The following is a 27,999-nucleotide window of genomic DNA, read 5'->3' on the forward strand; positions in this document are numbered from 1 at the left end:
TATCTCATTTGGGCTCCCTGTGGAAACCTTGAGAAGTACTGAAATCAAGATGGCGGCCGATGGAAGTCAGTTGTTTTCACCTTTTCGAGCCCTTGGACTCGTCACAAATCATGTTCCACTCGCTGTACAGGCACAAGGGACAGAGAACCTGATAGCTACTGCAGTTGGTTCGTCGTATCACGTTTATAATGTGAGTATAGCTGAGAATCTGTGTGAAGTTGTTTCACGAAGTTCCACGTGGTTGTGAAAAATGCTTCAATTTACTTTGAAGTCTGTTTGTTTTTTAGTGATATTTTGTTTTTGTTTGTATTTTTAGTCTGCAAAACTTAACCTTCTTTTTGTTGGTAAGTAGGAATTCAAGGGACCGCTCATTATTTATTGACTTGAGCTATAGTTGAGTTGAGAAAATGGTAGACCTTGAAATTTTAGTGACCCAGCAAAGTGGACCCTTTGAAATAATTGATGAGTTATGTATAGGAGGCGTTCAGAATGTTGGATGTGAACAGAGGTATCTAGGAAAAAAGGGCAATCTAATGAGGGGCTGGAGAAAAAAACGTATTTTTTTGTTACCCACCCTAATAAAAAATGACTGTTCCCTGATATTTGTGAATACTTGCAACTGTAGGGCCAATACAAGATGATGAAATCACTTGTATCACCACTTATGGATCCATCATCATTACAGCTTGTGGGAAACAGATCAAGTCATGGAAAAGGGGCAAACAGGTAAGTGGGTGCACTAGGAACAGGTTACTACAGTATTGTGCACTGTGAGTGAACTGTCTCTATCTTGTCAATGGAGTTATGGTTTTGATGCTTCAAAACTTTTAGCCCCCCTCCATCAAATTGGTATTCACACAGGTAACCCACCAATAGAAAATATACAAGAGAAAGTAATGCCTGTGGTTTTGATTCTTTAAAAAGTTTTAGCCCCACTCCATTAAATTGGTATTCACACAGGTAACCCACTAACAGAAAAAAATACAACAGAAAATAATGCCTGTGGAAAAGTTAAGGGAGGATAACATGTATAACATACTTGTTTTTAGTAATGTTTTGCTTATGGAGATCAAGGGAAAAATAGCTGTAGTACACTCACCTTTGGGGTCTCAGTTTGGATTCCTGGATTCGGCCTCACATGTGAAAAGGGCTTTTTTTGTTGGGGGTCTCTCCGTTGAATTGATTTGAGGGTTTTTCTCAGGGTTTTCCAGTTTCTCTATCTCCTGCTAAAATTCCCATCCAACCTCACTGTGAATTAGTTGTGACCTGACTTTGTTATCCCAGAGGTTGTTTCAGGGTAAAATATAATTTGAATATTTTTTTACTTTGCTAATAATGGTCAAAAGAGCTCATAATTCTCAATTAATGAATATTTAAGCTTTCTTTCTTGCAAGGTCCAGAAGGCCTCTTTTTGTACTCTGTATTTATGCTGGGACAAGAAAAGATCTAAGTAACTTTTTATGTAACATTTTCGCAGGTGAACATATTTCAAGGCCATACACAAGATGTCCATATATTATATACATTTGGTTCTCATTTGATATCCGTTGATAAGAAGAGTAATGTTAAAATATGGGTGATTGATACAGCAGGTAAAGGAAAACACATGCTTATATTTATCTGGCTAGGGTGTATGTACTATTTGTTCCATGTACAAGTGGCATGCCATTAAATATAACAGGAGGCCCTTATATTTTCTAGTACTGTATACAGGTACATATACATGTACTGTATATACACAAGCCTTCACTCAAGTGACTACATGTATACAATAAAAGACAAAAATGATCAGTCTGTACCTTTAATGTTCTTGACTGGCGGCAGTAAAAACCAATTTCACAACAAGCTGTTGAAATATTGGAGTTTGCAGAATATTGAAAACTGCAGTAATGTATTTGCATACATGTACTTCTATGCACAGGCTTTTGGCTAGCGAACGAGCTTTAACACACCTTATTTGGTAGAACCATCCAGCTTCACATTGAAATGTGTCGGTTTAACGTACAGAACCTGTACATACTGTAGCAGTATGTGAATACACTAATGCGGTCATACTTTTGCACGTTGCTCTATACATAATAATCTTCTTTACTTTGTTGGTTTTGTAAAGTTTCCCCATTTTAGTCCATGTGTCAATTGCTACTGTAGAGTATTATTTCTTTGTTTAATGGTATGGGTTGTGCACGAGACACATACTGTAAATATGGATTCAACTTAAACAAAGAATCTCATTCTCAAGAGAATGACAGTTTGAGTCAAAGAAGTCTTTATGTAGCCATGTAGTGGTTAACAAGTCCTTGTCACAATGTGTAGTTCCACAAATCATCCATACCCACCTCACAGAGGAATTTGGAATTTCCGAAGAGTAGGGGGGTCAGAGAAAGAACAAAAATTACAGAGTTTGTATGGAAGAAAATTGGAATTTCTGGGGTCAAGGGGGTGTCTTAAAAAAATTCCTCCATGAGGGGGGTATGGATAATTTTTGGAACTACACAATTCCTTTAGAATTTAGAAGTTGATTGAAATTTTTGCATGTATACGAATACTAAAAACCTTGTTTTTTTTGTCTTTGTTTTAAGAGTTGTACCTGGAGTTGAACTTTGAGCCAAATACATTTGACATCTCATGTCTCATGCATCCAAGCACTTACCTCAATAAGATACTACTATGTAGCAAACAAGGAACAATGCAGCTGTGGAATATTAAAACAAAGTATGGGAGCATTCATTTTTTAGATGAGAGGTGGAAGCAATCTAGGGGAGGGTCATTGAACAAGTTATAGAGAGGGTCAACAGTATTTTCTTTCAATAAAAAGTTTTGTGAGAACAGAGCAATGAAAATAAAATATTGTTGACAAATACAATCGCTGTGCACACACAAAGGCACTCATGCACATCCATGTAATATGCTGCTAAAATTGCCATGTATTTCTTTAACTTGGTTGTTTTTTTCTTGCAGTAAAATGATTTATGTGTTTCAAGGATGGCCTGAGCAAATAACTACAGTTGAACAGGTAATCCCTCCATGATCTTGGGTCTGATTCCTGAACTTGGCATCACTGTAGAGTTTAGTATCAAAGAGTGGTATAGCTGTAGTACTGCACTTGCAATCCTCACTTCTGGTATGGGGATTCTTTTCTTTGTAAGTTTTTGAGCACAGGGTGATACATAGAAGAAACTACACTGTGGCATGAAGATACAGTACGAGGTTTATTTTTGAGTGGTGAAATATATTACATTGTTATATAGCTACGAAATTTTCCAAAATATAATGAACACTCTCATTGGTTGCAAGATGACCATGTGACACTAGTTAGATCTAAATTTATGCCGACCAGGAAATAATTTACTTATAAATAGTTTTGTAAACTGACTTCTCAATATTTCTCAATTGCTATAATATAACAAAACACTTAATATAACGTCTGGTCCCTCGGGAAATTAGCTAGTTTTGTTTTCCCTCGAGTCTTGATGTTTCCCTCGAGTTCACCTAGTGAAACATCGAGACTCTCGGGAAAACAAAACTAACTATTTCCCTCTCAACCAGACATTTAGTGTATAATATGAGAAGACAAAATTCATGTCTTAAAGCCAGCATGTAATTTTCATTTTATTATACACATCCACAAACATTAACAAAAACTTGTTGCAATGTGCCTCTTCACGTGAGGATATGGAAAATATGTCACTGAGGTCCCGAATGTAGTTTGTATGAAAAAAATGAGTAACGTATCTCCCCAGTCTTTAAATTAATAATAAATTATTTTCCTTCATACAGGCTCCTGCTATTGATGTTGTTGGTATTGGACTACAAAGTGGCAAGATAGTTATTCATAACTTAAAGTATGATGATACAGTAATGACCTTTCAGCAGGACTGGGGCCCTGTAACAGCAATGGCCTTTAGGACAGGTACACCTGTAAATCTGTCAGTGTATCTTTTCATTCAGGGCCTTCAGAATAAGCTGGACCATGTCGTAGCTCTGGCAGTTACTTCAAAGTTAACCGGTGGATGCTTTTTCATTTCTATATGGACCTTTAGTTCCTTGTACCTGATTACGGCCAGCTACTTCAGACTTATGACAACCTACTCCATAACATTCTGAAAGCCCTCTCATTGAGAGTCATAGAGTTTGCAAGTGTATTTAAGGGTATTTAATTTCAAAAGTTCACTAAGTCCAAAGTGATCCCATGAACATATCAAGTCATCAAGCAGATCATTTAGCCACAAAGAACTTGTCTTTTATTATTATGCTACTATCTTGTATACTTATCAAATGTTAGACACTACTTAATCACCTTTTCCCCCCTCCTTTGCAGATGGAACCCCAGTTTTAGCAACAGCAAGTACGTTGGGTCACATTGCATTATGGGATTTAGAGGGTAGTAAGTTGAGAGGGACACTAAGAGATGCTCATAATGGTAGTGTGTGTGGTATGAAATTCCTGTCGTCACAGCCTGTCTTGGTTACGAATGGACCTGATAATGCATTAAAGGTAAATACTACTGTACATGTGGCTATATTGCTCATTGTGAGGGGCTCTTCCATGAAGTTTGCTCCACATGCACTACCACTACATTCACTATTTACTGCATTTTTACTATTTGCTTTGTTGGGTTGTCCAATAAATTTCTAGTTGGCAATTACATGTGTAAGTAACATTCAACCAAAACAAATTTTGTCATGGCTACGCCCACCTATATTGTATTAGGCAGGACTAGTACTAATACCTGCTGTCTAGCATACCTCTTTCATACTATATTTGCTAAATTAAACTAATAAACACGTAGGTTTGGATATTTGATCAGCCTGATGGAAGTGGTCGTTTGTTGAGGTCTCGTTCTGGACACAGTGCCCCACCCACTAAAATTCGTTTCTATGGTTGCAAAGGAGGAGATATACTTAGCGCAGGTATACTAAACACAAAAGTTGACACAATGTACCAAAACAAATTTCCTATATAATTACAGTAAAACAAGGCAAGGTCATGAAGGTGTATGTTTTATAGAGTTACCATGACTGTAATTACTGTAACACAAACCTGTATTTAGTGAGCTCCCTTCATTAATCTGACACCAGCCAAGGTCCTGAAGGTGTATGCTTTATAGAGGGACCTTTGTATTACTGTATCACAACCCTTTATTAAACAGACACCAGACAAAGTACATCCCAAAGGTGTCTGCTTAATCCAGGTACCACTGTATTTACTGTAAGGCAAACTTTTATTAAGTGGACACCCTCTATTAAGCAGACACTAGGCAATTTCTTGAAGGTACAGCATGTGCTTATAGAGGTACCACTGTAGTTGACATTGGTACTGCCCCTATTAGATGATGTCTTTTTTATGAGCAAAAAAACTCTCACTAAACGACTTAACCATGCTTATCAAATTAACGTATGACCATTTTATAATTTTCGTAGGTCTTGATAGAACTTTACGTCAAATTTCTACTGTTAGGGATGCCAGAAGTTGTGAGTTTTCTCAAGGTAGATATTGTTACAATAACTATAAAATCCTGGTGTTACATCTTCAGTAATTTACATTCAGTTGCATTATTTTTTTGTTTAATCAATTAGTTGGGGTGCTAAGGCTTGCAAATTACCCTTTATTTATGAACGCAGTTCTGAAATAGATAAGTATACATTTGTTAAAACAGGAAAACTCAAATTATTGGTATGATCATATATTATTGTATAATCATGTCCCTATGCCTGCTCTAACTGGTCAAGAACTGTGCTGTATAAACAAATAAAGCACAGGCTGACATCATTTGTATCACACTGAGTCAGCTTTGCAAAGTAGTGTAAGAAAGCCTAAAGTTTGTGCTTCTTTTAAAATCACACTTTTTGCATTCTTTTGTTGCTGTATTACTGAATGGACGACAAAAAACTGTCTTATTTATTTATTTCTCTAACCTTTTTTTAAGGTTCTCTAGCAAAGAAGTCCAAAAATAAAGGTGTCAAAGTGGAAAAACTAAAGTTAACTCCCATTATTGATTTTGCTGCAGGTTTGTTCAAGCCCACCTTGTTTTCATCTTCATTACAATAGACCTTGTTACCTTGGGTTAATGTTTTCCCGTTTCAGACCACACGTCATTCCCTAGAGTGTCATTTCTTTGTTTAATGGTTGCACTTGAGAAGAATATGATACAACTAAAACAAAGTATCTTATTCCCAGGAGTATGAAACATTGTGCACCCATTTTTTTCTGCCTGCTTATGTAAAAGAAACTGTGTGAATCTAGTGGTCATAGTACTGTATATAATGCTATCATGCAAATGGTCTACTCTGCAATAGGCAATGTGCATAAGCACGAATCTCTAGCACAAAGCATGATGGGAAACTGAGTACTACAGACATCAGAACAAAGAAATCAATAAAATTATCACAACAAATTACTCTTATTTTTGTCTGTTGAAATACTTACAGTTTCATAGAAAATGTCGAAGGAAAAATTGTCAGAGGAATTTTTAGAGTAGCTGTAAAAATGTAAGTACTTGGTTTCCCATCGTGCTCCCATGTGCTAGAGATTCGTGTTCATGTACATTGGCTATTGGCCAATCTACTCTATCTTTGAAAATGCATCTTCTATTTGACCAACTTTAGATATTGTTAATTTTGTTTGTTTGAAGAACCAGCCAGACAAAGTGACTGGGACAACATCCTAACATGTCACCAAGGCAACATGAAAGCAAGGACCTGGAGATACCTTAACAAATGTCTTGGAAAGCATGTCATTCATACACCTGGTAACCATGGTGGCAAAAATATAACAACCACTGTAAGTCATTCGTATGCTGTACTTGTGTGAGGCATTACAGTGCCAATCGAAAAACCGTGGGCACCTAGGAATATTTCAAGAATGTTTCTTAACCAATCAAAAACGTAACTGTTATTTTTCTGTATCAATTTGAGCTGATCCTCTTTTTTTGACCTTTCAGTTATTTTGAGGTTAGAAAATCATTTCTGAATGGCCATTGAAAAACAGTAGAACATTCCTGGACTATTTCTAGGTGCCCATGATTTTTTGATTAGCATTGTAATTGACTGACTTTGACTATTGATCAATTGCAATCATTCCCAATAGAGTCAAGCAACAAAGACATGGTGGCCATGTTGGTGGTATAAAGAAGTCTCTCGTTTAATACCAACATGGCTGCAATGGCATAACATGCAAACGTGACCATGTTTTTTATAATTTATTGGTTAGCTTTATTAATTGTACTATGTGGTATTCTTTAACTTCAAGTCTATCCTCTTATATAACAGGGCTCAAAATAGAAAACTTTTTAAGCCTGCCATAGTAAAGGAGCACAGTAAAAGGAGGTCATTCCAGTAAATTTTGCATGCCATTTTATTATTCATTTGGCAGTGCATCCTTATTTTCGCCTGGCAAACCTGAAATTTGTCCTGTCATTTGGCCATTAGCAGGCCACTATTTTGAGTCCTGTATAAATATTTTTGACTTTCTGAAATGACAAAAAAAATTGGGTTTCTTGTGATGAAAGGAAAGCTGGTGTAATGTTATGGGTTTCCTTCTACAGTGGTATCTGCCATGGCTTTGGGGTTCCTGTGGTATCTGCCAAATAACTAAGAACACAGAAAATATAGTCATGTTTTACTGTTGTGTTGCAGGCAGTAACCATCAGCTCCTGTGGAAACTTTGCCATCATTGGTGACTCTGTAGGTCACGTGAATGCTTTTAACATCCAATCAGCCAATCTCAGAGGATCATTTGGCTCACCTCAAGGTATTGTTCAATAACTATCCATAATACTGGTTATTACTGGTTTTACTTGTTATCACTGGTCATACTGGTTACACCAGTTTCACTGGTTTTTAGTGGCTGTGTACCCTATGACAAACAACAATGAAATATTATCACGTGAGGGCTGTGATGAAGTCGGCTGTCTGGAAGAATGGGCCTTTTTCATACGGCAGCCATGTTGGTTTGAACAATAGTTTTCACCATGCGTGGCCTCGCATTCAAGTGCTTGAGAATATATTTATGAGGGTCAAACGAAGATTTTTATTCTCATGAGAATAAAAATGGCTGCCATGTTTTCATTATTTTCTTTTGTTTTGTTTGTTATGTGAAGTATTTGATTTACAACTAATACAGAGCAGCACAATGCCCATTGTTCATTGTCTTTTTAGAATCTTGAATCATTTATGATGCATATTTGGGTTACAGCACACAAGGGTTGTATACGAGGAGTAGCGATAGATGGGATCAACCAACAACTTCTAACAGCATCTGCTGATTGTAAGCTAAAGGTAAGTATCACTGTCATCAGCCATTATCATCATCATCTGTCATAAAAACCATCAATATCAATCAACCTTGACCCCAGAGATGTGATGCGAGTGCATAAGCTATAATCATCACTTTCACCATAAGCTCCACTACCATCATTATCATCACTACCACTCTCTATATCCTCATCTTTATCACCATCATCTATCATCACATGCATCCTCTTGAAATTCATCATTAACAGCATCATTATGAACAGCAGCTATGCCACTAACACTACTACTATCACCCTCACCCTTACCAACAACATTACAACTTTCTTTATCATCACCATCATCCATTATCATCATCATCACCATCATCATCATCACCACTTTAGCCATAACATTAGTTGTGGTTCAAGTACTTCTTGACCCTCTCTAGCTGTTATCCAAGACATGAATAAGTATTTTTTTCTATTATAGTTTTGGCATTTTCAAAAACGAGCACTCCTTCATTCCATGTCCTTTGAATCTCCAATCACACAACTCGAACTTCATCGTGAAAGGTACGTGCGTCACTTGTTCTGTCATGTCATGAAAAATAAACTCACACTTGCATGCAGTGTTTCAAAGAAGACTTTTAGATTTTAATCCGGCAGTACCCTGGGAGAATCCAAGTTAGATAAAATTGGGTATTCAGCGTGTTAGGTCTTGTGGAGGGAGAAAACCCTCCTCGAATCAAGGTAAAGACCTAACAAACTCTACTCATGTGATTCAGGTATTTATGATACAAAATTACTCGATTCTGATTGGACAAGAGGAGTACAATTAAATTCCAAATCGTACTCTGTAGAGTCCCAATTAAGTTGCTCAATTTTTTTTGAGTGTACTATTTGTACTGGAATTTACAGATACTCGTGATGTTTTGAAAGTTCTCAAATTGAACTCGCCTAAAGGGCCGTCCAATTTTGAAACCTATAAATTCCGAATTGTACTCGAGATCGTGCGATTTCCTCTACTAATTCCCAGACCCCAGGGGTGAGAGGCGAGTGCGCTCTAACTACGCCACTCTTATTCTCTGTAACTGAGAGAAAGTATACTAATGATTGACTGTTTGGTTGTAGCTCTCTTCTAGCGGTGACCTGTGATGATTTTGCAGTCCACGTTGTGGATATCGAGACAAGAAGAATCGTACGAACCTTCGCAGGACACACAAACAGAATAACTGATGTAGTAAGTGGATTCAGTTGTTTCATTATTCTTTCCACAATACACTGGAATGCCAACTCGACCCTGTTTTTTTTTCTCAACCTCACAATGGCTAATTAAAGGAGTTCCAACATCGAAGGGTACCAATGATTAGGAGACACTTTTCTTGGAGCCCAACTGTTGTATTTTCCTCACCAAATTTTTTTTAGGATACTGTGTAATAGTTATTTTAGGGTGAAAGTTTATTAAATAAAAAATTAATAGATTCAATCAGACAGTCGTGTTACTAATATGAGTGAGTAGATAGATAGATAAAAGCCTTTATTTAATGAGTCATGCGCGAAATAGCTAAAAGCTAATAAACTTGTGTAATTGTTCCTTATAAGCTTCCTGAAAAGCAGAATTGACGAATGTCGATAGGCAAAAAATATCATAATATACAGGCAGACCGACCCTAATTAATCTACCTCCTTCTTACGTTTATAACTTGGACACATTAAATTCTAAAATTTTGAGTGACACTGTGTGTAATGTTTTTTTCAGTGTTTCAGTCCCGATGCTCGATGGTTAGTAACAGCATCCATGGATTCCAGCATCAGAACATGGGATCTCCCCGCTGCAAGGTAAAAAATATCGTCAAAATCTATCATATATTATGACCACGCTAATCTTATGAATATACATTTTTTTTGACACCAGGCTACTGGATTGCTTCCTTGTCACAAGTCCTATTACAAGCCTGACTATATCCCCCACGGGAGAATATCTTGCCACGACACATGTCGACGACTTGGGGATTTGCTTGTGGTAAGTTGAAAACTGACTTTGGATCCTCTCGTTCTCAATAGCACGTGTGGAATCGTCGTCGCGACGAAATAGGTTTTGATGGTATTGTACGGCCCTTGAAAACCTTGTGTTCCCGGCAATGTCATAGACACACTTTAATTGACGTCAACCATAATCCTATTTTGTCGCGACAGCAAATGGTGTTATTCCGTACGTGGTGTTATTGAGAACGATGATAAGTTAAGATTAAACCAATTAAAAATCTGAAATTACAATCACAGGTCCAATAAGACACTGTATGGACATGTGTCTCTGGTACCCCTCCCTCCTGATTACCGCCCATGTGTGGTAGAGTTGCCGTCGACAAGTGCTGATCAACATGATGGTAAGTTCTTACGATACGCAGGTCCGCAATTTGTTACAATGATATTTAGTGTCAAAACGATGCACTGATGGAGGGATGGGTCAAATATTGTAATGCTGAAGATATTGAGAGGAGAGTGAGAACATTGATGAGAGCTAAACTACAACGCCTCCTATGACATCACACTCACATGTTTGTCTAGTATTCCACTTTTAGAGTGAAATGACGTCTTTTGGAATCGCTTTACTTAAAACGAAAATCAGCAAAGATGAGCTTTTGGCGAAGCCGTTCTCTTTAGTACGTAGAAATAGGACATTTCACGTCTTACTTTCAGCATAAGACGGTGATGTTGCACAGTATTTCGTACATTCCAACGAGTATCTATCGAATATCGCAGTTCTTGCTATTGTATGCTTGCCGTCGTCGTCGTCGTTGCCGTTCTGCAGCTTAAGGTCCCTATTATTATTACGATTGATGAACTTGGGAAACTGTTACACTTAAGCTGAAAAACATCTACGTTATGAATCGTCTAAAACTACGTTTAAAAAAAATGAAATTCTATCTTACTGATCAGGGCAGGAAGATGATGAAGTGACAGATACCACAGACAAAGATGAAGAGCAAGAGACGAAGGAAGATCAGAAGTTTAAGTCACCTGACCAGCTGTCGAGTGAACTCATTACTCTGTCTCTTCTTCCTCAATCACGATGGAAAAACCTAACAAGCCTGGAGATTATAAAGGTTCTGTAATGAGATACACTTCTGATATAATCTTTTGTAGAATATAAAACACGTTACGCATTCTGATTGGTTCTTATATGAGGCTATATGTGAACTCGGTTCTGAAGTCACAGCTTCGGATGCTTGGTGATTTGTCTCCTGTTAAATACTGGGGTGCTTACCATTTAAACCAATGCATCCGGTTGGGAATTCGTTTGCTAATGGTAAGAAAAGAGCGGGAAACATTGACTTCCGAAAAATGGTACACGCGTCTTTTTAAAGAACCAAAAGAGCGGGAAAAGTGGATTACCTTAATCGGAGGACCGAGTTTTTCGGAACTTTCTGATCGGAATGACACACACCATTTGATTTCCTACCGGAACTGATTTTTCGGGTAAATTGTAAGCACCCCTTATCTACTTTATAAATCGTATAAGATGTTTGTTAGTACGCACCAGTCAGCCATTTTTAAAAATATTAAAATATTTTTTCTAATTATTTGACATGATTATTTTCTAGGAAAGAAATAAACCAAAGCAACCACCCAAGCAACCAAAAGCCGCGCCCTTTTTCCTGACCACCGAGCCAGGACTGGTACCAAAATTCGTCGCAACCGAAGGAGAGGATGACAGCTCAGTGACGTCATCGAAACTGATTCAGTTGGACAGACTACAGCCACAGTCTGAATTCCAAAGACTTTTAGCAGATGCTTCCACTTCTAGGAACTGTGAGTATACAGGGATACCTCTATTCAGCAGACACTCTTTATTAAAAGGACAGTCAGTTGAGTTTCGCGGCCCCAAAATTTTCTTCCATATTTAATGTAAATCAAGGCTCTATTCAGCAGACACTCTTTATTAAGCCAACACAAGGCAAGGTCTCAAGCAAATACAGTGGTACCTCTATTAGGCGGGCACTTTGGAACCTTGCCTGGTGTCCTCTTAACGCAGGGTATCCACTGTATAGAGCTTTGTTTTACAGTAAATACAGTGGTACCTCTGTTAAGCGGGCACTTTGGAACCTTGCCCGGTGTCCGCTTAACACAGGGTATCCACTGTATAGAGGGTATTTTTACAGTAAATACAGTGGTACCTCTATTAAGCGGGCACTTTGGAACCTTACCTGGTCTCCTTTAATAAAGGGTGACCGCTGAACATATCTCTTAAATGCTAATTCCTTGGGATCTTAATATCTATCGACAGATGAGTCCCTCATGGAAAAGCTCAAGAGCATGGGACCTTCTGGGATCGATGTAGAACTAAGGCTGTTGGCTCCTGATGCTGGTGGCGATCTTATTTTAATGAAACAGTTTATGGAATTTCTAATCGCTCAAATTGATACGAAAAAAGACTTCGAACTCGCTGAGGCGTACATGGCCTTGTTTTTAAAGGTAACGGATAAATATTTTGAGGGATTTTGTTTGGAAGGGGAGGAGTCCAATATTTCTCAAGATCGTAGATACTGTAGATGGGTGACTAAAACAATACACAACTAAGTAACAAAGGTTCGGTCAAGGGGTAGTAAGGGACCGGCCATTATTTAGAGAAGGGGGGGAGGAGGGGGGCTGGTGCAAATAGGGGGTTGGTCACAAGGGGGAAAAGTGGGACATATCAGGGAGGGAGTGGGGTCTAAAAAATGCGCATCACGAAAGGTGGGGTCAGGAAAAGAGACATACCAAATTTTGCGCCAGCCTGCTAGAAGAGGATGTTCCATGTTTAATGAAATTTAGAAAGGTAATGTTAATAATGGAGTCAAACCACTCCCTAACCTTTTTTCTTCCTATTCCCAGCTTCACGGAAGTGTAATAGTTCAACATAAAGATCTACTGGACACGGCTCGCTTACTACAGTCACAACATAACCACACATGGACACAACTGCAGGATCTTATCAACCAGGGTCTTTGCTTGGTCGGATACTTCAAAAGCGCCGTTATATAATAAATTTATTGATCGGTTTCTTTGGTGGCAAGAGTGTTCACTTTCCTTCCTGCCAGCTCGGAAGGTTTTTTGAAAGAGCAACGTAAGAATTACCCTTATCTTCTCTGCTGAGGAAAACATGACAAGAGATGTCGCAATCTAACTAAGATGCAGGTAATGTTGTTACATAAGAATGATCGAGCACTTGGAGGCATCAAAACATTGTTTAGAGTCTAATTTTAGTGTATCATCATCTACCAGGTTCCAAGCAACGGTGCCCAGAGCAAAAAATAGTAAAAAAAACAAAAACAAAAACAAACAAACAAAAAAACAAAAAAGAAAGAAAAGAAAAGAAATAAAACTAAAAATAATGACATCAGTCAGTGTTTTTGAATGGCTTTTATTTCTCTGCAGCAAACTATTTGCATTCAAAATAGTACATAGCTTCTCTGATAAAAAGTTAAAGGCCTAGTTCAGACTGCGAGCTGATCGGTAGGGTGGGTGTTGACTTGTAGAATATCATTTCCAAGTCATCTACAGCTTGAGCTATAAGGATGCTTTTGGAGTAAAAATAATACTATTCTCGAGAATACAATTCTTTCTAAGCACTAACGCGAACAATTTTGAAAGGTCCAGGCCAAGATTTTGGAATGGGTGTGGTGCCTGAGTATAAGGTTATATTAGGACCTTGTACTTATGCCTCCAAATCATTTGCCATTGCGACGTTGAGTAAAAGAATGGGTCGAGTTGGGTTTGCATTGCTTTTTGGGGCTGTTATAGGGAACGAAATAGACGCCGTCATGGAAACAATCGCCATGATAATGCCAACTCGACACAGCCTTTTGCACACTAAGTGTAAACATCCGATCAGAAAAGCCTAGTTTTCACCCACAAATCCCTACGCATGCGCAAGAGAAAAGATAATGTCCGATCCTACGGTTTTTGCATTTGCAGCGAGCTTGCTTTGACAAGTTCAAACTGACTAAGCTTCAATAAAAGAACTGCTAAGCACATCATTGCGTCTTCACGGAAAAATGTACTCTTTTTTAGCGCCTTGCTAGAATTGCAAAGGTTATAAATATTTCAAACAAATAGCAAATAATCAATAGATCCTTTGTACTAAATCTCTACTTGGTGGTCAAAACAATCAAAAACATTAAAACAAAAATTCAATAGGACGTTTGCATGATGGCGTCACTGACCTCTACTACCAGACTCCCTTGCACACTTTCTTTTATTCAGTTAATTAGCACCAATTGTCTTACTATTCTCATAGGGAAATACAAATTTGAATATGAAAGAAAATTCGCGAAGCATTATGGTAGTGGGAGTCAAATGACGCCATCATGCAAACGTCCTATTTTCAAGAAAAGGGAGTCCTTTTGTGTTAACCCCCAGAGTGGGAATTAGTGCAAGGGGTCTGTGGTAACGTTAAGATGACTTTATAAGTCAAGACTAACTGATACTCTTTAGAAAATTAAAGAATACGTAGAAAAATATATCAAAATGAAGTTCTAAAACTAGACTCGCTATAAATAAATATAGCAAAAGGTTAAATAATAATCATGGTTTGCGACGTGGAATAGGAAAACAAAGATCTACGTTGCTCGAGTAGGAGCCCTGTGGTACGGCTGTGAAGGGCTACCGATCAATCACGACCCAGACCCCTGTCTGCTTACTGCGCATGCTCATCGAAGTGCCATTTTGTTGAGCATGCGCAGTAAGAATGACAGACAGAACTCAAGGGTCGGGAGTAGGCTTTCGATCTGAGCCAATCGGAAAGTACAAATGAACCTCACTATCTACGACGCAATATGGCTTCACTCCATATCTTTACTCCATATTCTGTATTTCCGCGACCCAGATAGCTCCAGATGGGTATCTTTTCTACTATTTTGATTCAGTAGCAAAGGCAAGACGACCAGGAATGAAATACCAACATGCGTTATTCCCTTTACGAACCGGTGCGCAACACTCAATAACGTAAAAACTCAGTTTTCCAACAATAAACGACCCATGCGAGATGAATCCCGGAAGTGCGCATCATAATGAAAAAGACGCAAAAAGAATCGGGCCAGATTTACGAAGATGCATGAAGAGGTGCTTCCCATTTCCATGCACGACCAGATTCAGGTAAGTTAGGTGAATGTGGACGACGCATAACGAGGGTTTGTCTTCCGTCTTCGCTTCGCTTCCTTAGGCATGTCATCCCAACTTGATAGGTTTGCTGTTTCAGTTGCGTTGGACTGAGGAAGGGATAACGATTTAATTTAAGAAGGTTGAAATTTGTGGAATTTAAAATTAATATACCGAGTCCGTTTTCTGAGATAATTAAATTCCGTCTCGGGTCAAAGCCAGCATGTGTTCAACGCATCATTCAAACTAACAAGATCTACGCGTGACAAAACCCGTCAAGTACTTACCATTCTCTGGCGTACTTTAGCGGGTAGTTCTACGCCTTCTTTATACACATCTTCTCGCCGCACTCCCAAGAAAGATTCATCTTCAAACTTTATCTAGAAATTCATCGAAATAGTGTTGTAGACGTTAATCATAGTCGGCAAAAACACAATGTTTTCAAGGACACGTGCAGTACAACACTTGCTATTTCTCAGCCATCATCACACAGGGGCGTAGGCAAGGGGGGCGTAGCCAAGGGGGCTCCCCCCCATCCTCACGCTGTAGAAACCTAAACATCTGTAGTCACGTGACAAGTTCGACTTACTGATGTTATGAAAAAGTTTTTTGTTCCCCTCCCCTAAAGGAAGAATCCTGGCTACGCCCCTATCATATAAGACCTTTAAATACTCACCTGATAGGTCACAATTATTCGTCTACCATTTATTTTAGCCTTCCATAATGTATCGTCTTCCCATTTAATGGATATTACGGTGCCCTCGGGAATATCATCTTGTCTGTCCTCGTATCCCTAGAAAAACACATTGATAAAACACAAGTAAAAAACTATCCCGACATAAAACGAAGGTAGGCAGTCGCAAATATATAGTTGAGTCGGCGCATCTAACTTAGAAACCAATATGATGTACCTTAATATCTTTATGAGTAACTGGGGCAAAGCAAACTGACAATAAAGGCAACTTTCTACGCGCAAACATAAAACGAAGGCAGTCACAAATATGTAGTCGATTCTGCGCATCTAAACTATAAACCAATGTGACATACCTCGATACCTTTACGAGTAACCCTCGGGAGGAAACACACTGACAAGTAAACCGGCAACTTTTTACGCGCATACATAAAACGAAGGTAGTCACAAATAAGAAATTAAGTCTGGGAGTCTAAACTATAAGCCATATACCTCGATATCTTTCGGGGTAACTGTATCACAAATAGAACCATCGGCGAACGACACCATGTAGAAATCCTCTGATGTCATGCTAATGACTTTTCCCTTGTAGTATCTAGAGATAGGAGTGGAAATATATGATAGACAGCTATATCACACGTATTTGCCTTTAGGTCGTAAGGTAAAAAGTCGATGAGTGAATATATATTGATATAGATATATAATACTGTTTAAATATTTTCTTATAAGCTGATGATGATGACGATGAGGACGAGGATGATCACGATGGCAATGATGATGAAGATGATAATAACGACGAGGATGATGACGTCAACAATGATGACGATGATGGTGCTAATGATGATGAGGATGATGAACGTTCTTACTTGCATGGTGCACTAACTTACCTTCCATTTTTATGTTTTGCTATGACAGATTCTCCACAACTGATTTCAGAAAAATCTCGTTCTTTTGACTGATAGAAACAAATTAGAAACGCCTATTGAGCATCAAACATAGTCATGACGAAAACCTAAAGTAAAGCATGAAATTCATCGCTACAAGCAAAAGTAGAATAACGGCTCTGCTACTAAGATTTAGACTCGGTTAATAAGGCATAAAGCGTAAATGGGGCAAAGTAACCCCCGTTTAAGAGTGTTTCCAAATGATTGCAATGATTGAGTACACAGCAACTCTAAAGACAGCAAACCCAAAGACTGAAGTCAGGATGCCTCTCAACTGTCATCTCTGCTGTCCGGGTTTCTATTCCCAGTAGCCACATGTAATATGAAAGGATTGGTTCTGTTACTGACACCGCGGCCGGGTTTTCCGACTTTTCCGTTTTTCCGAATTTCCGGTCTTTCCGACTTTCCGGCGGGTTTTTCATCCCTCCTCTTGACCTCAAACTAACCCTAACTGATTCAAACTGGTTGGTTATGTGTTCAAGTGTCCAACATGGAATGTATAGTGGCTGCCAGAGGCGCCTTCACATGCTTTCAGTTCCACCCCGTTGAGCTATGCCAACGCTTTACTTGCCGTGGTGACTAGCGATAAACACAGCTTTCTTTAAAATAGTACTGACTGCGGATGTTTTCACGTACTCTTTATCTGCCCTTACACTATTGAAATGCGACGTCTTTACTAACCTTAAATTTATTCCTACTATGTCTTTCGCAGTATGTTTCAACAGGTTGAGGCCAATCGCTAGGCTCGAGCTTATTTCCCGCCAAAATATAGCACGTCACGTGGTATGCTGTGGCGCACTTACCCGCACAGCATTGTACGCATGCGCTTTGAAGATCTGAGCTTACTGAACGACATATCGAACATTTCTGTAAAAAAAATAAAAAATAAACAAAACTAGATGAATTTAAAAAAAATAATAATAAATAATAATTTTTATGAAAATAGATTTTTCTTCATTGCTCTTTAGTGTCGTATTAATGTTGGGATTTTCCGATGGCGTCTTTTCGCCGTTAATCCACCTAAAGGACAAAGGGAGAGAGTAGGAGTACGTACCAGTTTTTTCCTGCCTTGAGGTACCTTGTCTGTATTAATGTCATTTCGATTACCGATGTCCTGAAATGCTACTTCAGGAATGGTCAGCGCACAGCCAATATGAGCCCATCTACATAGATAATCAATAATATCTTAGTAAATGAATCATTCGCAGGACGTCGGAGTATAATTTCCACACTAATACAATGAAAGAAGAATAGAGTAGTTTACCCCCCTAAAAACTCTTCTGACTCTGTTGACATCAGAGGCTGAGGTCCAACTGACCACCCCTCCCTGTAATACGGGAAGGGGTAGTGCTACATAGGTGGTGGGCGGGTAAACTGCTAACTAGCAATAAGGGATAGCAATAAGGGAGTATTGAAGTACCTGTTGTCTGTTGTTTTCTTCAAGGCTCCTCCACGAACACAGCATAAACAGCAATGCTAAAGAACAACGATGACAAAAGTTAAGAAAATATCGTCCCGATGGTGCAGGTTTCTTTCACACATTTTTGTTACCGCGGAAAATAAGTAGCACGATGAAAGTTATATAAATGGGAGCTTTAGATTGCTCATTTTCATCAATAGTTTATGCCAAAATGCCTAAAACCCCAAAAGGTCTCAATGCTGTGAAGAGCGCAGAAGCGTGAAGCAAAGGTCTAGGAGATGAAGAAGAAAAAGCAAACAGTGCATACAGTAGCGCAGGAATTACGCCTATTCTACGCAGGCCAGACAACCAGTCCAAATTCCAGCTTTTTGGTTTACTGGCTTCCGTCAATCAAGATTTCAAATGTCTTATTTAGTAACTATTTAGATTTATGGAACCTCCTGATAATAAACATGTTGCAAAGTGTGACAGTAGGTGTAAAACACGTACCGCAGATCTGATATCATCTTCGTCGTCTTGACGACATCTATCACACTTCCATGGTTTTTCTGAGGTCAGATTATCGGTTCCATAGCAACCTGAAGACAAAAGGCACCAAGGATCAATTCTCTCTTATATAACAGTCAGCCTCTTTAGTTATATCAAGTATTTAAAAAGTTAATCGTTACTGAATTGGCTTAATTTATTAATTTTATCCCACATCATTGAAAATACAGCCAATCAGAATGCAGGAAAATTGTCGTATATTCGGCGGTATTGCATCTTTTATTCCCACGAGGTATTACGGTGTTTTTGATTTCTTGACTAAATGCCTAGATCAGTATTTCCAGGGATGTGGGATGAAATAGTTATACAATGCTTTCTCACTGCACATTATGGAATATCCCACTCATCCCTGAATATCCCTGAAGGCTCGTGTGTATAATAGAAAATACTGACTCGTGGGATATCGTGTGAAAGCCGTTGAGTAACTAGTAATAGACCGTTTTCTCAAGGTTGCGTGCGCATCCAAATTTAAAGAACTTGACGGGCCACGATACCAGAACACAAGCTTTATGATGAGTATTATCATGCACTGCTATGAAATGTTTTTCGATAAAAATTCATAAAATTGGTTATTCTCCTCTTTAAATAAAACTGGCTTCTTAATTTGACTGAATTTGCGTTTTTCAGTTTTGTGGCCCGTCAAGTTGGATGCGCACACAACCTTGAGAAAACGGTCTATTTATAGCATATTTGATGTTTTGTTTACTTTCATGGACGACAACTCTACATGTGTCACAGCGCAGTAAAGGACTTTCAGTATCGTTAGAAATCCGGTGATCAATCCACGATCCCATACTCTCCGGGCTTGAACCCTCCGACATGAAACAAATCTCCGGTAGGATAGGTTTGGAAGGCTTCAGCCAACTACGGGTGGTCGGGGATTCGGATTTTGGCGAGTTTTCTGGTGATGATTTGATTCTTTTTGGTAGTTCTTCTTTAATGTGAGTTAAAATATCCTCCTAGGATAGAAAATAGATGAATGGATGAGTGAATGAAAAAATGAATAAAAAATGAATGAAAGGATGAAAGGATGGAAGGATTAATGAATTACTGGACAAATGAAAATGAACTTGTGCAAGACCAAGTAAACAGAAAAAAAGAGAAAGGAACGGAGGAACAGAGGGAAGAAAGACAGCAAGCGAGTGACTAAATACGAAGGGATGAATCATAGTTTACCTTCAATTTGGCGAATAACTGACAGAGTGCACAGTAAGGTTCTAACTCAGCCATAATCATATTAAAAGCTTGTTCTGTTTTAAAGCAAGGTGACTGGTGGTTCCATAGTCTTTCTAGGCCTTCAACAACGTGAGGTACAGTAATGGATCGCTTCTTGCTCGACGATGGCTGAACTAAAACATGCCATAATTATAATATTAGACTCAAATAAAATATATAGATATGCTCTAGATTAACATTTTTTACGTGTCATTCCCTAGAGTATTATTTGTTTGTTTAACGGTTGCGCATGAAAAGACACATGATGGATACAACTCAAACAAAGATCTTATTCTCAAGAGAGTTTTCTGTGTATAAATGACACATGGTCTGAAATAGGGAAAATTACCAAACCCAAAGCGGATTAAAATGTTCAATGTTTTGAGCCATAACAACTAAAACCTCTTAAGATCAGATCTTACTAAGTCTTACTTACCTGGGTCTTTGTTTAGTTCTTCTAGCTTGCTCTGTGAGCTCGGTAGAGTAACAGACTTGGTCACTGGAGGCTGGCGCTTGGAATGACGTGGGGATACCACATCCTGACTTTTTCTAGCAGTTCTGTATAGAACATCAACACATTACTTAATAAGAGGAATAATGATAATAATAATGATGTGATTTTACAGTGGTTCGATAAAGTGGCCCTTCTTTCACTAAACTCCAATTGGAGTTTAGAAGTTGATTGTTGCGGAGAGAGGAAAGCCGTAGAACCTGGAGAAAAACCTTCGAAGCACATGAGGGAACCATCACGTAGGTTCTGTATAGAATATCAAAACAGTATTGGGAATAATGATTAATAATAATAATGTAATTTTACAGTGGTTCGACAGTGGCTCTTCTCAGAAAATGATTTTTGCGGAGGGAGGAAAAACGAAAAACCCTTAAAGCACAGGAGAAAGCAAACAAGCAACTTTACATACGTATACGACACAATTCGACTAATCTACTGCACTACGCAAGCTATTCAATACAAATAGGAGGTCATTGCATACCGCTTAGTTGGCCGACGGGAAGCTACAGGTTTCTTTTGACTTTTACTGGTTGTTTCGTCGTCGTCTTCACCGCTTTCATCTTTACTATCTTCCTCTTCACTCGAGCTTTCACTCTCGCTGTCGCTACCCTCTTCCTTCTTCTTTGCCGCAAGGTAGTCCTCCCATAGATCAGGCTATGAAAGTGTAACTATCAACATTAGCTAAAGGCCCGGTTGTACCAAAGGTGGATAGCGCTATCCGATGATGAATAATCCTTATCCAGTAGACTAAATGATGCTGTTATCCAAAAAATTTATTCACTGGATAAGGATTTCTCTGTTGGTTAGCGCTATCCACCCTTCGTGCAACTGCGCAATTCGGGCTACCTGTATTGGAGCGTTGAAGAAAGTAAATAGTGAAACAAGATAAGGTAATTTAAAGTCTAGTACTTTTAACATACTGTTATATGGGCTCCCTAGCGCAACGGTGAATTCGAACTAGTATACCCGATTAAATAATAAAAAGTAATTAAACTCATATGCATATTGGGAATTTTGTGCGCGAGATCTTAATTTATACGACCTTATACCCGGCCAGTATAACTGCATTACGGCAATTTCAATAAATGGCGACCTGGACGAGTAAAGCAACATGCTTACCTGGTACTTCTCTACAAATGCGTCCATGCAAATTTTTACTGAATCTTTTTTGCATTGGCACTGGAAAAAAAAAGTTCCAATTTACAATATTGTCAAGGGACTTGGTAGTTGTTGCAAAAATGTTTTGGCACTGATCCTGTTATATATCCTCCTCTATTAGAATAGCGCAGCGCAACCGTGACGTCATAAAAACGAAGACAAAGGCGAAATTCGGACAAACAAACTTACAAGTTTACTTTCAGCAGATAATTTTCACAGCCGATCGCAGTTGATCTTAGTTTACATGGGTTATTATTGTAACTTTAAGTAAAAATAATAAAATCGGTTCGTATAATCCTCGTAGCGGTTAAACAGAATGCAATGTTGTTTGTCCGAATCTTTAAGCTATTTTTAGAATCAGTGCGCTGCGCTATTTGTGATATAAATAATACAAGTTATTACGAGTAAGAGCAGATTTCATGTGAGTAGAAAACCATGTTACCATGACTCTCAAACGGTTTCCGCTCTCTCATCACAGTACAAAAGTGGGTATGTAGTTGCGCAAGTCGTCCTAGCTTCAGTTCAACCGATTTCGGGTTATTGTGAAGCGGGCGCGTCGTGCTTTGCCGTGACCGTAACGGTGTCGTGTCCGAGCATTCTGATTGGATGGGCAGTATCATCGCACGCTGCTATTGGTTCCATGCATATCAACAACCCGTACCGTGACGGTGCTTTTTCACATTAATACAAAATCAAATCTGAAAGTAAAAGATGGTTAACATACCACGTGAGCCTTCTTGCCGAAGTCTATCCATCGCTCTGAAGCAAAGTTTGTAGACTCTGCGCAATTAAAACCGTGATTAAACCCACAGTGATAGCCGTATGGAAATGTCACGAGAACCTCTCCTGCTTCTTGCGTTACCTAGATGTAACGAAATCATGTTAAGGATGATGTCACGTAATCGATAGTCTTCACCGTGTGAAAAAATACGTCACGATAACCTGTCCTGTTAGTTCCGTTAACGATGAAATCAGAAAAATCTACCTTGAATGAACCCCGCAATCCTGCAAATTATAAAATTCACAGACGAAATCACCTTATCAAAAGGAATGGAGAATTTCTTGAGAACTTGAGGTGAAATTATAGTCATCTTATGGCGAAGGAAATTAGAACAACTTTGCCGACTTCCGGGGAAAAAACCTAAAAATAAAAAATAAGAAACAAAAGAACGGATATTGTAAAACGTGTTATATGAAGATTGGAATAAGTTCGTTGAAAGATATATTAGGAAATACACAAGATATGAGACAAACCTGCTGCGAGACGTTCAAGGCGCTGTCCATGTTCAGGAGGAATGGCGTACCTGAGACAGAAATAAAAATGAAATGCGCACTGCAATACGATGTGGTTACAACGGCTAAACAACCCAAAGACGTGCTTTATCAAGGAAAAGAACGGTTCTGCTTTGATCAAATTCATGGTTATCGTACCGAACATACGAGTATGAATCCGTAGATTTTTCCGCCCTCGTTACAATTTTTTCTTCTTCTTGTATCCCAATTTTTCATGACTAAAATGGCAAAACTATCCCATCAACAAACAACTATAAAATATCTATTTCTCAGATAGATCATTTGTACTTTATATCCGTCTATCTAACTCCAGTGTTATGTATACAGTTCCGGGTTTTTGGATGTTTCTGAATATCGAAATGCTCAGTGGGATGTGACGTCCCGCGACTTCGCCGCTAGTTCGCTGCTTGCGCTCGAGGAATTATCGCTCTCGCTAGATTAAAAAACTCCAGCGGGAGAGGTCGAGTCATACCAAGTCTATCTGATAATCCAGCTCAGCAGTAAATGCGGCGCGAAAAGCAAAAGTGGACAAAATGACCGGCCCTTAGCATTTTTTGGATTCTTCCTTTCCATATTTTTGCTTCTGGTAGGCATGTACGTATATTTAAAAAAAAACCAGAAAACAGAAAAATTGCGCAAAATTTGGGTTACAGTAGACTGTGAATGAGGGCCAGCGGCAAAACAGCAAAACACGCTGTGATTGGCTGAAACAAATTCGCCGCGCTCAGATAGATGAAATTTAGCATTTTCATTCGAAAACTTAGGTAAGCTTCAGGTAATTAAAGCATCATAAGGCCTGTTTCTATGCAGCTCTACTCACCAAGTCTTGGGAGCTCCAAAGTGTACATAGTTAATACTGTACAAGTCCATATCTTCTGTATGCCAAGCAAAGGTTGCCTTCCACATACCAAAGTACAGGTATGGTGTGTTTACCCCCTCAACTTTGACACCATATTTGTCTTCAATGAGGTCAAGGATTGTGTTCAGTTTACTGATATTCCACTCTTTGACATCTTTGTCAAAGATTGACCCTGATATATCAGCGGCATAGATTGGGGCATTGAATGTCAGGTTTTTCCAGTATTTTCTCTCCAGTTCATCGTGGTCTGCATCTTTTGGTGGACGATACCTGGAAAGGAAACAGACATGTGAACAATGCATCAAGCATTAAAAATTGCCCTTATGCAAGAATTAGCATCCCTCCCTCAGTAGAAGCAACTACACAACTACAGTTTTTCCCCAAAGGAGGGGATATATTAGAAAGTCCTGTCCCAATCAAGATTACAAGAGTCTGTAGTTATTCCAGATACTATAGCATTTAATGACCAGGTAAAAGGCATGATTGTCCAACATTTTGATGCTACTTTACACACCAGGGTGAGGAGAAGAGGGTGACTGTGAGCCTGACCTCTTGACCTCGAGGTTACAAGACCAATGCCCTGACCAATAGACCACTGTGTCTCTTGACCACAGCAATTATTTAAGGAGGGTAAAAGGTCTTACCCAAATGTGGGCAATAATACTTTAGCCCAGCTTTCTGACCTTACCAGGGGTGGCAGATCCAGGATGTTTTCTAGGGGGGTGGGGGTGCACCATCCAGGATTTTTGTTTTAGGAGGGGGTGCACCCTTTGCTTACAAAGTCAAACACCAATAATGCAGTAAATATCAGCTCATCTAGGGGGGAGGGGGAGTGCACTCTTCCCCGGCACCTCTTCTTTAGATCTGCCCCCGGTTACCTTTCACTGTTTGCCAATTTCTTGAATTCTTTGTAGGACAGCTTTTTCTTTTGAACATTGAAGAGCTGAAACAGACCTAGTGGACAAAACGCACAGCACATGAATAAACAATTCTGATCTTTATAACTTCTTTTTTGACTGAAGGGGGAGGGGTGAAGGACTATTTTGTTAATAGCTTTAAATGTCTATATTTTTAGGGCTAGGTCAATGGGAAAAAATAAAAAAAAGTTAGGGTGGTTGAAGAAATGAAGGAAGGAAGTATGATAAACACATATGAAGAACTCATTGACAAAATAAATAAATAAATAAATGTATCATATGACCCGTATCTGCCCGGGAGCACGCTCTTAAAAAACCTTCGGAAAAATGGCGTGAGCAGGGCCGTAAGGCTTTGAGTGAGCATATTGACATATGACATATGACATATTGACATAGTTTGTAACTTTTAAAAAATATTTTTTATTTAGGGTCATATGATAAAATGCTTATTGACTGAGTTAGGTTGGGCCGTACGGGAAAATATTTGGCTCTCAGTCCGTACGGCATCACCTCGAGCCAAATATTTTCCCATATGGCCCTCCCACTCAGTCAATAAGTATACATAATATATATATATATATATAATGTTCATGCTAGTCAATTTCTTAATTATATTCAGAACATTTACATATATTTGTAATTGATCTCAAAAGACAATCATTTCATTGAAATAGCGATTATTAACTCCTTAATCTCTGCTGAAAATGATTACCACAATCAAATTAATAAGCTATCCTGAACCAAAAATAAAAACAATAAAGAGCTGATTCATATGAAGTACCTGTTCTGAAAGTAAATAAAATGTTCACAAAGAATCATCTTACCTCTTTCATATTGACAGCTCACACTAAAACCATGTGGTAAGCAATTATGCTAGTTTGGGGATTGTGTCAGTTAGGTTAAAAGTTTGAAGGATAGAATAACACTTTTTGGTACCACAAACACCACACAAAACACCTATTCACAATATGGGTGGACAACTGTACATTTGATATTTTGATCCTCTGTTAATCAAAATAACAACCATATCTATACGCACATGGTTTTAGTTGTCTTTCATTTGACATATATGTATATCTACTGATACATGAATACTTAGATCATTTCAGGTACAAATATATAAGGCATCCATTTCAGAATTGAAAAAAAGCTATGAGCCGTATCTGTTTTGTACAAATTTATGTAAAATATTCAATAAAGAACAATGTTATGCTTCAATTACAAGAAACTTCTTTGTTATAGGAAGTTTGTTTTTCTGTGTTATTTTCAATCGTCTAGATCTTGTTCTCTAAAATAACCAAAGACCAATTTTTTGTAGGTTTTAATTATGAGACAGTACTTAATTTTAGTCCCACATTAAGTTGGATAAATTTATGCCAACAGATGAATGTATTAGTAAGTTCTATGCTTCAACAAATCTTTAATATAAATGAAATCTGTGAACTTTATGGAAATGTTTAATTTATTTTCAACACATGCACTTGGAATTTTGGACGCATGGTTTTAAAAATGATTTAAGTTAAGCTTGATAAGTGAGTGCTCTTTTTATCTTGTCATATTTGCAATCCAGATTTCAAAAATGTCAAAGATGGCTTGAAATGTTTATAATAATATCATATATGCTCCAATGCAAGAGAATTGTTTTAGAAGGGTCGATAGTTATGTAAATTTAAAGGATATTCATTTATAAATTCATTAAAATATTAATTTAAAAAAAAAATAGAAGTTTCCGTAAAATATGAATTTATAGCTAAAAAGTATTCCTATCACTTGTTAGGAAAACGTACTATACACCCTAACAGTAATATACATGTAAACTGTTCCATATTAAGCATTATATGTGGACCAAAACAAAGGTCCATAATCATCGTTATGGACCAGGGGATGCTTAGATTTTTTTAGCCTTAGAATGACCTCAAAGTTGTTTACGTTTCCGAATTGGCAGGAAAACCAATGTTTTATCACTGGAAGAACCTGATTATTTGAGCCGCAAACTCTAAATTATCATCATTAACACATGTGACGGAAGTGAATAAGTTACCTTGGTGTAAGACCCAAGCACGTTCCCACACCGGCAATATTAAAACAAAGAAGTATTCAGTATTCACTTACTTTCCTAACCCTATCAAACAACTTAGCAAACTATAAATTTTGAGTTGATATGATAACAATGATAACAAATTCTGAACATTTTAACCTAAGTTTAAGAGAAATTCACTTAGACTTGAGTGTTTATAGCTTTGTATCTAAAACTTTAAAATCCTACATGCTCTTTTTTAAGCGTACGTACTTATATTGTATTCATAGATGAAAATATATCTTATAAATTAAGCTTCCGTGACTTAAGCCTTGCATTTTGAGAATATTTATCTTTACGATCCGGTAAACATCTTACTAAAAAATGCTGCAGAAAGCTTGATAAGTTTAACTTTAAAGCTTAATTTCCACGACAATTTTCTGCCAGAAAAAACTCAAGATTATGGCTTAGATTTTCTTGCCTTGCGTCCCTGTAATGACTTGATGAATAGGGGCAGGAATTTCGACATCAACGGTACTATAATTTCTCCTCGGGATCCATCCTTTTGGAGGAATAATCTAACGAAAAATAAAAAGAAAGAGTAGTGTTTTGAGAGTTTCTTTGGTGAATAGTACAGAGTAGTACGTGACTAAAGTCATGCACTACTTTCAACTATGTCATGATCTTTAGTTTTGCTTCTAAATTCCAATAAATATAGCCACACAATTATCATATTTACCTTTGCTATTCCTGCTCGATGAGCGCCCTGTGACTCCATTTTACGAATATAATCTGAAAAATTGGCGAATTCAGCGCGTGTCGGACGGAAAACCATGATCTTATTTCCATCACAAGACATTTTACCCGGCTTTAAGCTGCTATAAAATCCGTATATTTGCGTCCAAATGAAAACTTATGAAAGAAACCAGTATTGATATAGCATTATTGATTGAGAACAACCCTCAGGTCTTAGTTTTTGGATCATTTTTAGGCCAAATTTTGGGTTGTGATGCACAGAAAATTTCTTTCTAGCCTGCTTGGTTTCTTTTGTTGGGAAG

The 27,999-nt window shown here is 38.1% G+C and overlaps 2 protein-coding genes across 2 annotated transcripts; one reads left to right on the forward strand and one right to left on the reverse strand.

Moving 5' to 3' along the window:
• The first annotated feature begins 9 nt into the window (after window positions 1-9).
• LOC116292954 (WD repeat-containing protein 36) lies at window positions 10-13,625 on the forward strand. The gene is made up of 23 exons (XM_031700309.2): window positions 10-190; window positions 317-344; window positions 626-726; window positions 1,478-1,592; window positions 2,580-2,712; window positions 2,959-3,013; window positions 3,778-3,910; window positions 4,319-4,494; window positions 4,790-4,910; window positions 5,421-5,486; window positions 5,927-6,007; window positions 6,632-6,780; window positions 7,635-7,749; window positions 8,194-8,276; window positions 8,721-8,803; window positions 9,362-9,470; window positions 9,990-10,069; window positions 10,146-10,253; window positions 10,514-10,617; window positions 11,171-11,337; window positions 11,836-12,043; window positions 12,519-12,706; window positions 13,106-13,625. The coding sequence occupies exons 1-23, from the start codon at window positions 50-52 to the stop codon at window positions 13,253-13,255; spliced, it is 2,694 nt and encodes an 897-aa protein (XP_031556169.2). The 5' UTR covers window positions 10-49; the 3' UTR covers window positions 13,256-13,625.
• LOC116292955 (lysine-specific demethylase 4C) lies at window positions 13,619-27,999 on the reverse strand. Its single transcript, XM_031700310.2, has 21 exons — window positions 27,681-27,999; window positions 27,423-27,519; window positions 24,886-24,961; window positions 23,969-24,277; window positions 23,110-23,159; window positions 22,893-22,996; window positions 22,580-22,717; window positions 21,817-21,876; window positions 21,179-21,351; window positions 20,623-20,744; window positions 20,148-20,320; window positions 19,678-19,930; window positions 18,915-19,003; window positions 18,426-18,481; window positions 18,060-18,168; window positions 17,687-17,872; window positions 16,949-17,016; window positions 16,554-16,656; window positions 16,047-16,163; window positions 15,658-15,750; window positions 13,619-15,480 (listed from the first exon to the last, which is right to left on the reverse strand). Exons 1-21 carry the CDS (start codon window positions 27,798-27,800, stop codon window positions 15,373-15,375), a joined length of 2,604 nt encoding a protein of 867 aa, XP_031556170.2. The 5' UTR covers window positions 27,801-27,999; the 3' UTR covers window positions 13,619-15,372.

The sequence above is a fragment of the Actinia tenebrosa genome, unplaced genomic scaffold (assembly GCF_029948245.1).
Source record: "Actinia tenebrosa isolate PJP-AT-01 unplaced genomic scaffold, QUT_ActTen_1.0 PGA_scaffold15__27_contigs__length_11533743, whole genome shotgun sequence".
NCBI classification, from domain to species: Eukaryota; Metazoa; Cnidaria; class Anthozoa; order Actiniaria; family Actiniidae; genus Actinia; species Actinia tenebrosa.

What these genes read in the sequence shown, in the direction of transcription:
- LOC116292954 (XM_031700309.2), top strand. Translation starts at nt 50, where the DNA reads ATGGCGGCCGATGGAAGTCAGTTGTTTTCACCTTTTCGAGCCCTTGGA. An exon ending in ACTTAACCTTCTTTTTGTTG is followed by an intron (nt 345 to 625) that starts GTAAGTAGGAAT and finishes TTGCAACTGTAG; the next exon opens with GGCCAATACAAGATGATGAA. An exon ending in CAAACAGAATAACTGATGTA is followed by an intron (nt 9,471 to 9,989) that starts GTAAGTGGATTC and finishes TGTTTTTTTCAG; the next exon opens with TGTTTCAGTCCCGATGCTCG.
- LOC116292955 (XM_031700310.2), bottom strand. Translation starts at nt 27,800, where the DNA reads ATGTCTTGTGATGGAAATAAGATCATGGTTTTCCGTCCGACACGCGCT. An exon ending in GCAAAACATAAAAATGGAAG is followed by an intron (nt 16,657 to 16,948) that starts GTAAGTTAGTGC and finishes TCCTATCTCTAG; the next exon opens with ATACTACAAGGGAAAAGTCA. An exon ending in TTACCCCGAAAGATATCGAG is followed by an intron (nt 16,164 to 16,553) that starts GTATATGGCTTA and finishes GTGTTTTTCTAG; the next exon opens with GGATACGAGGACAGACAAGA.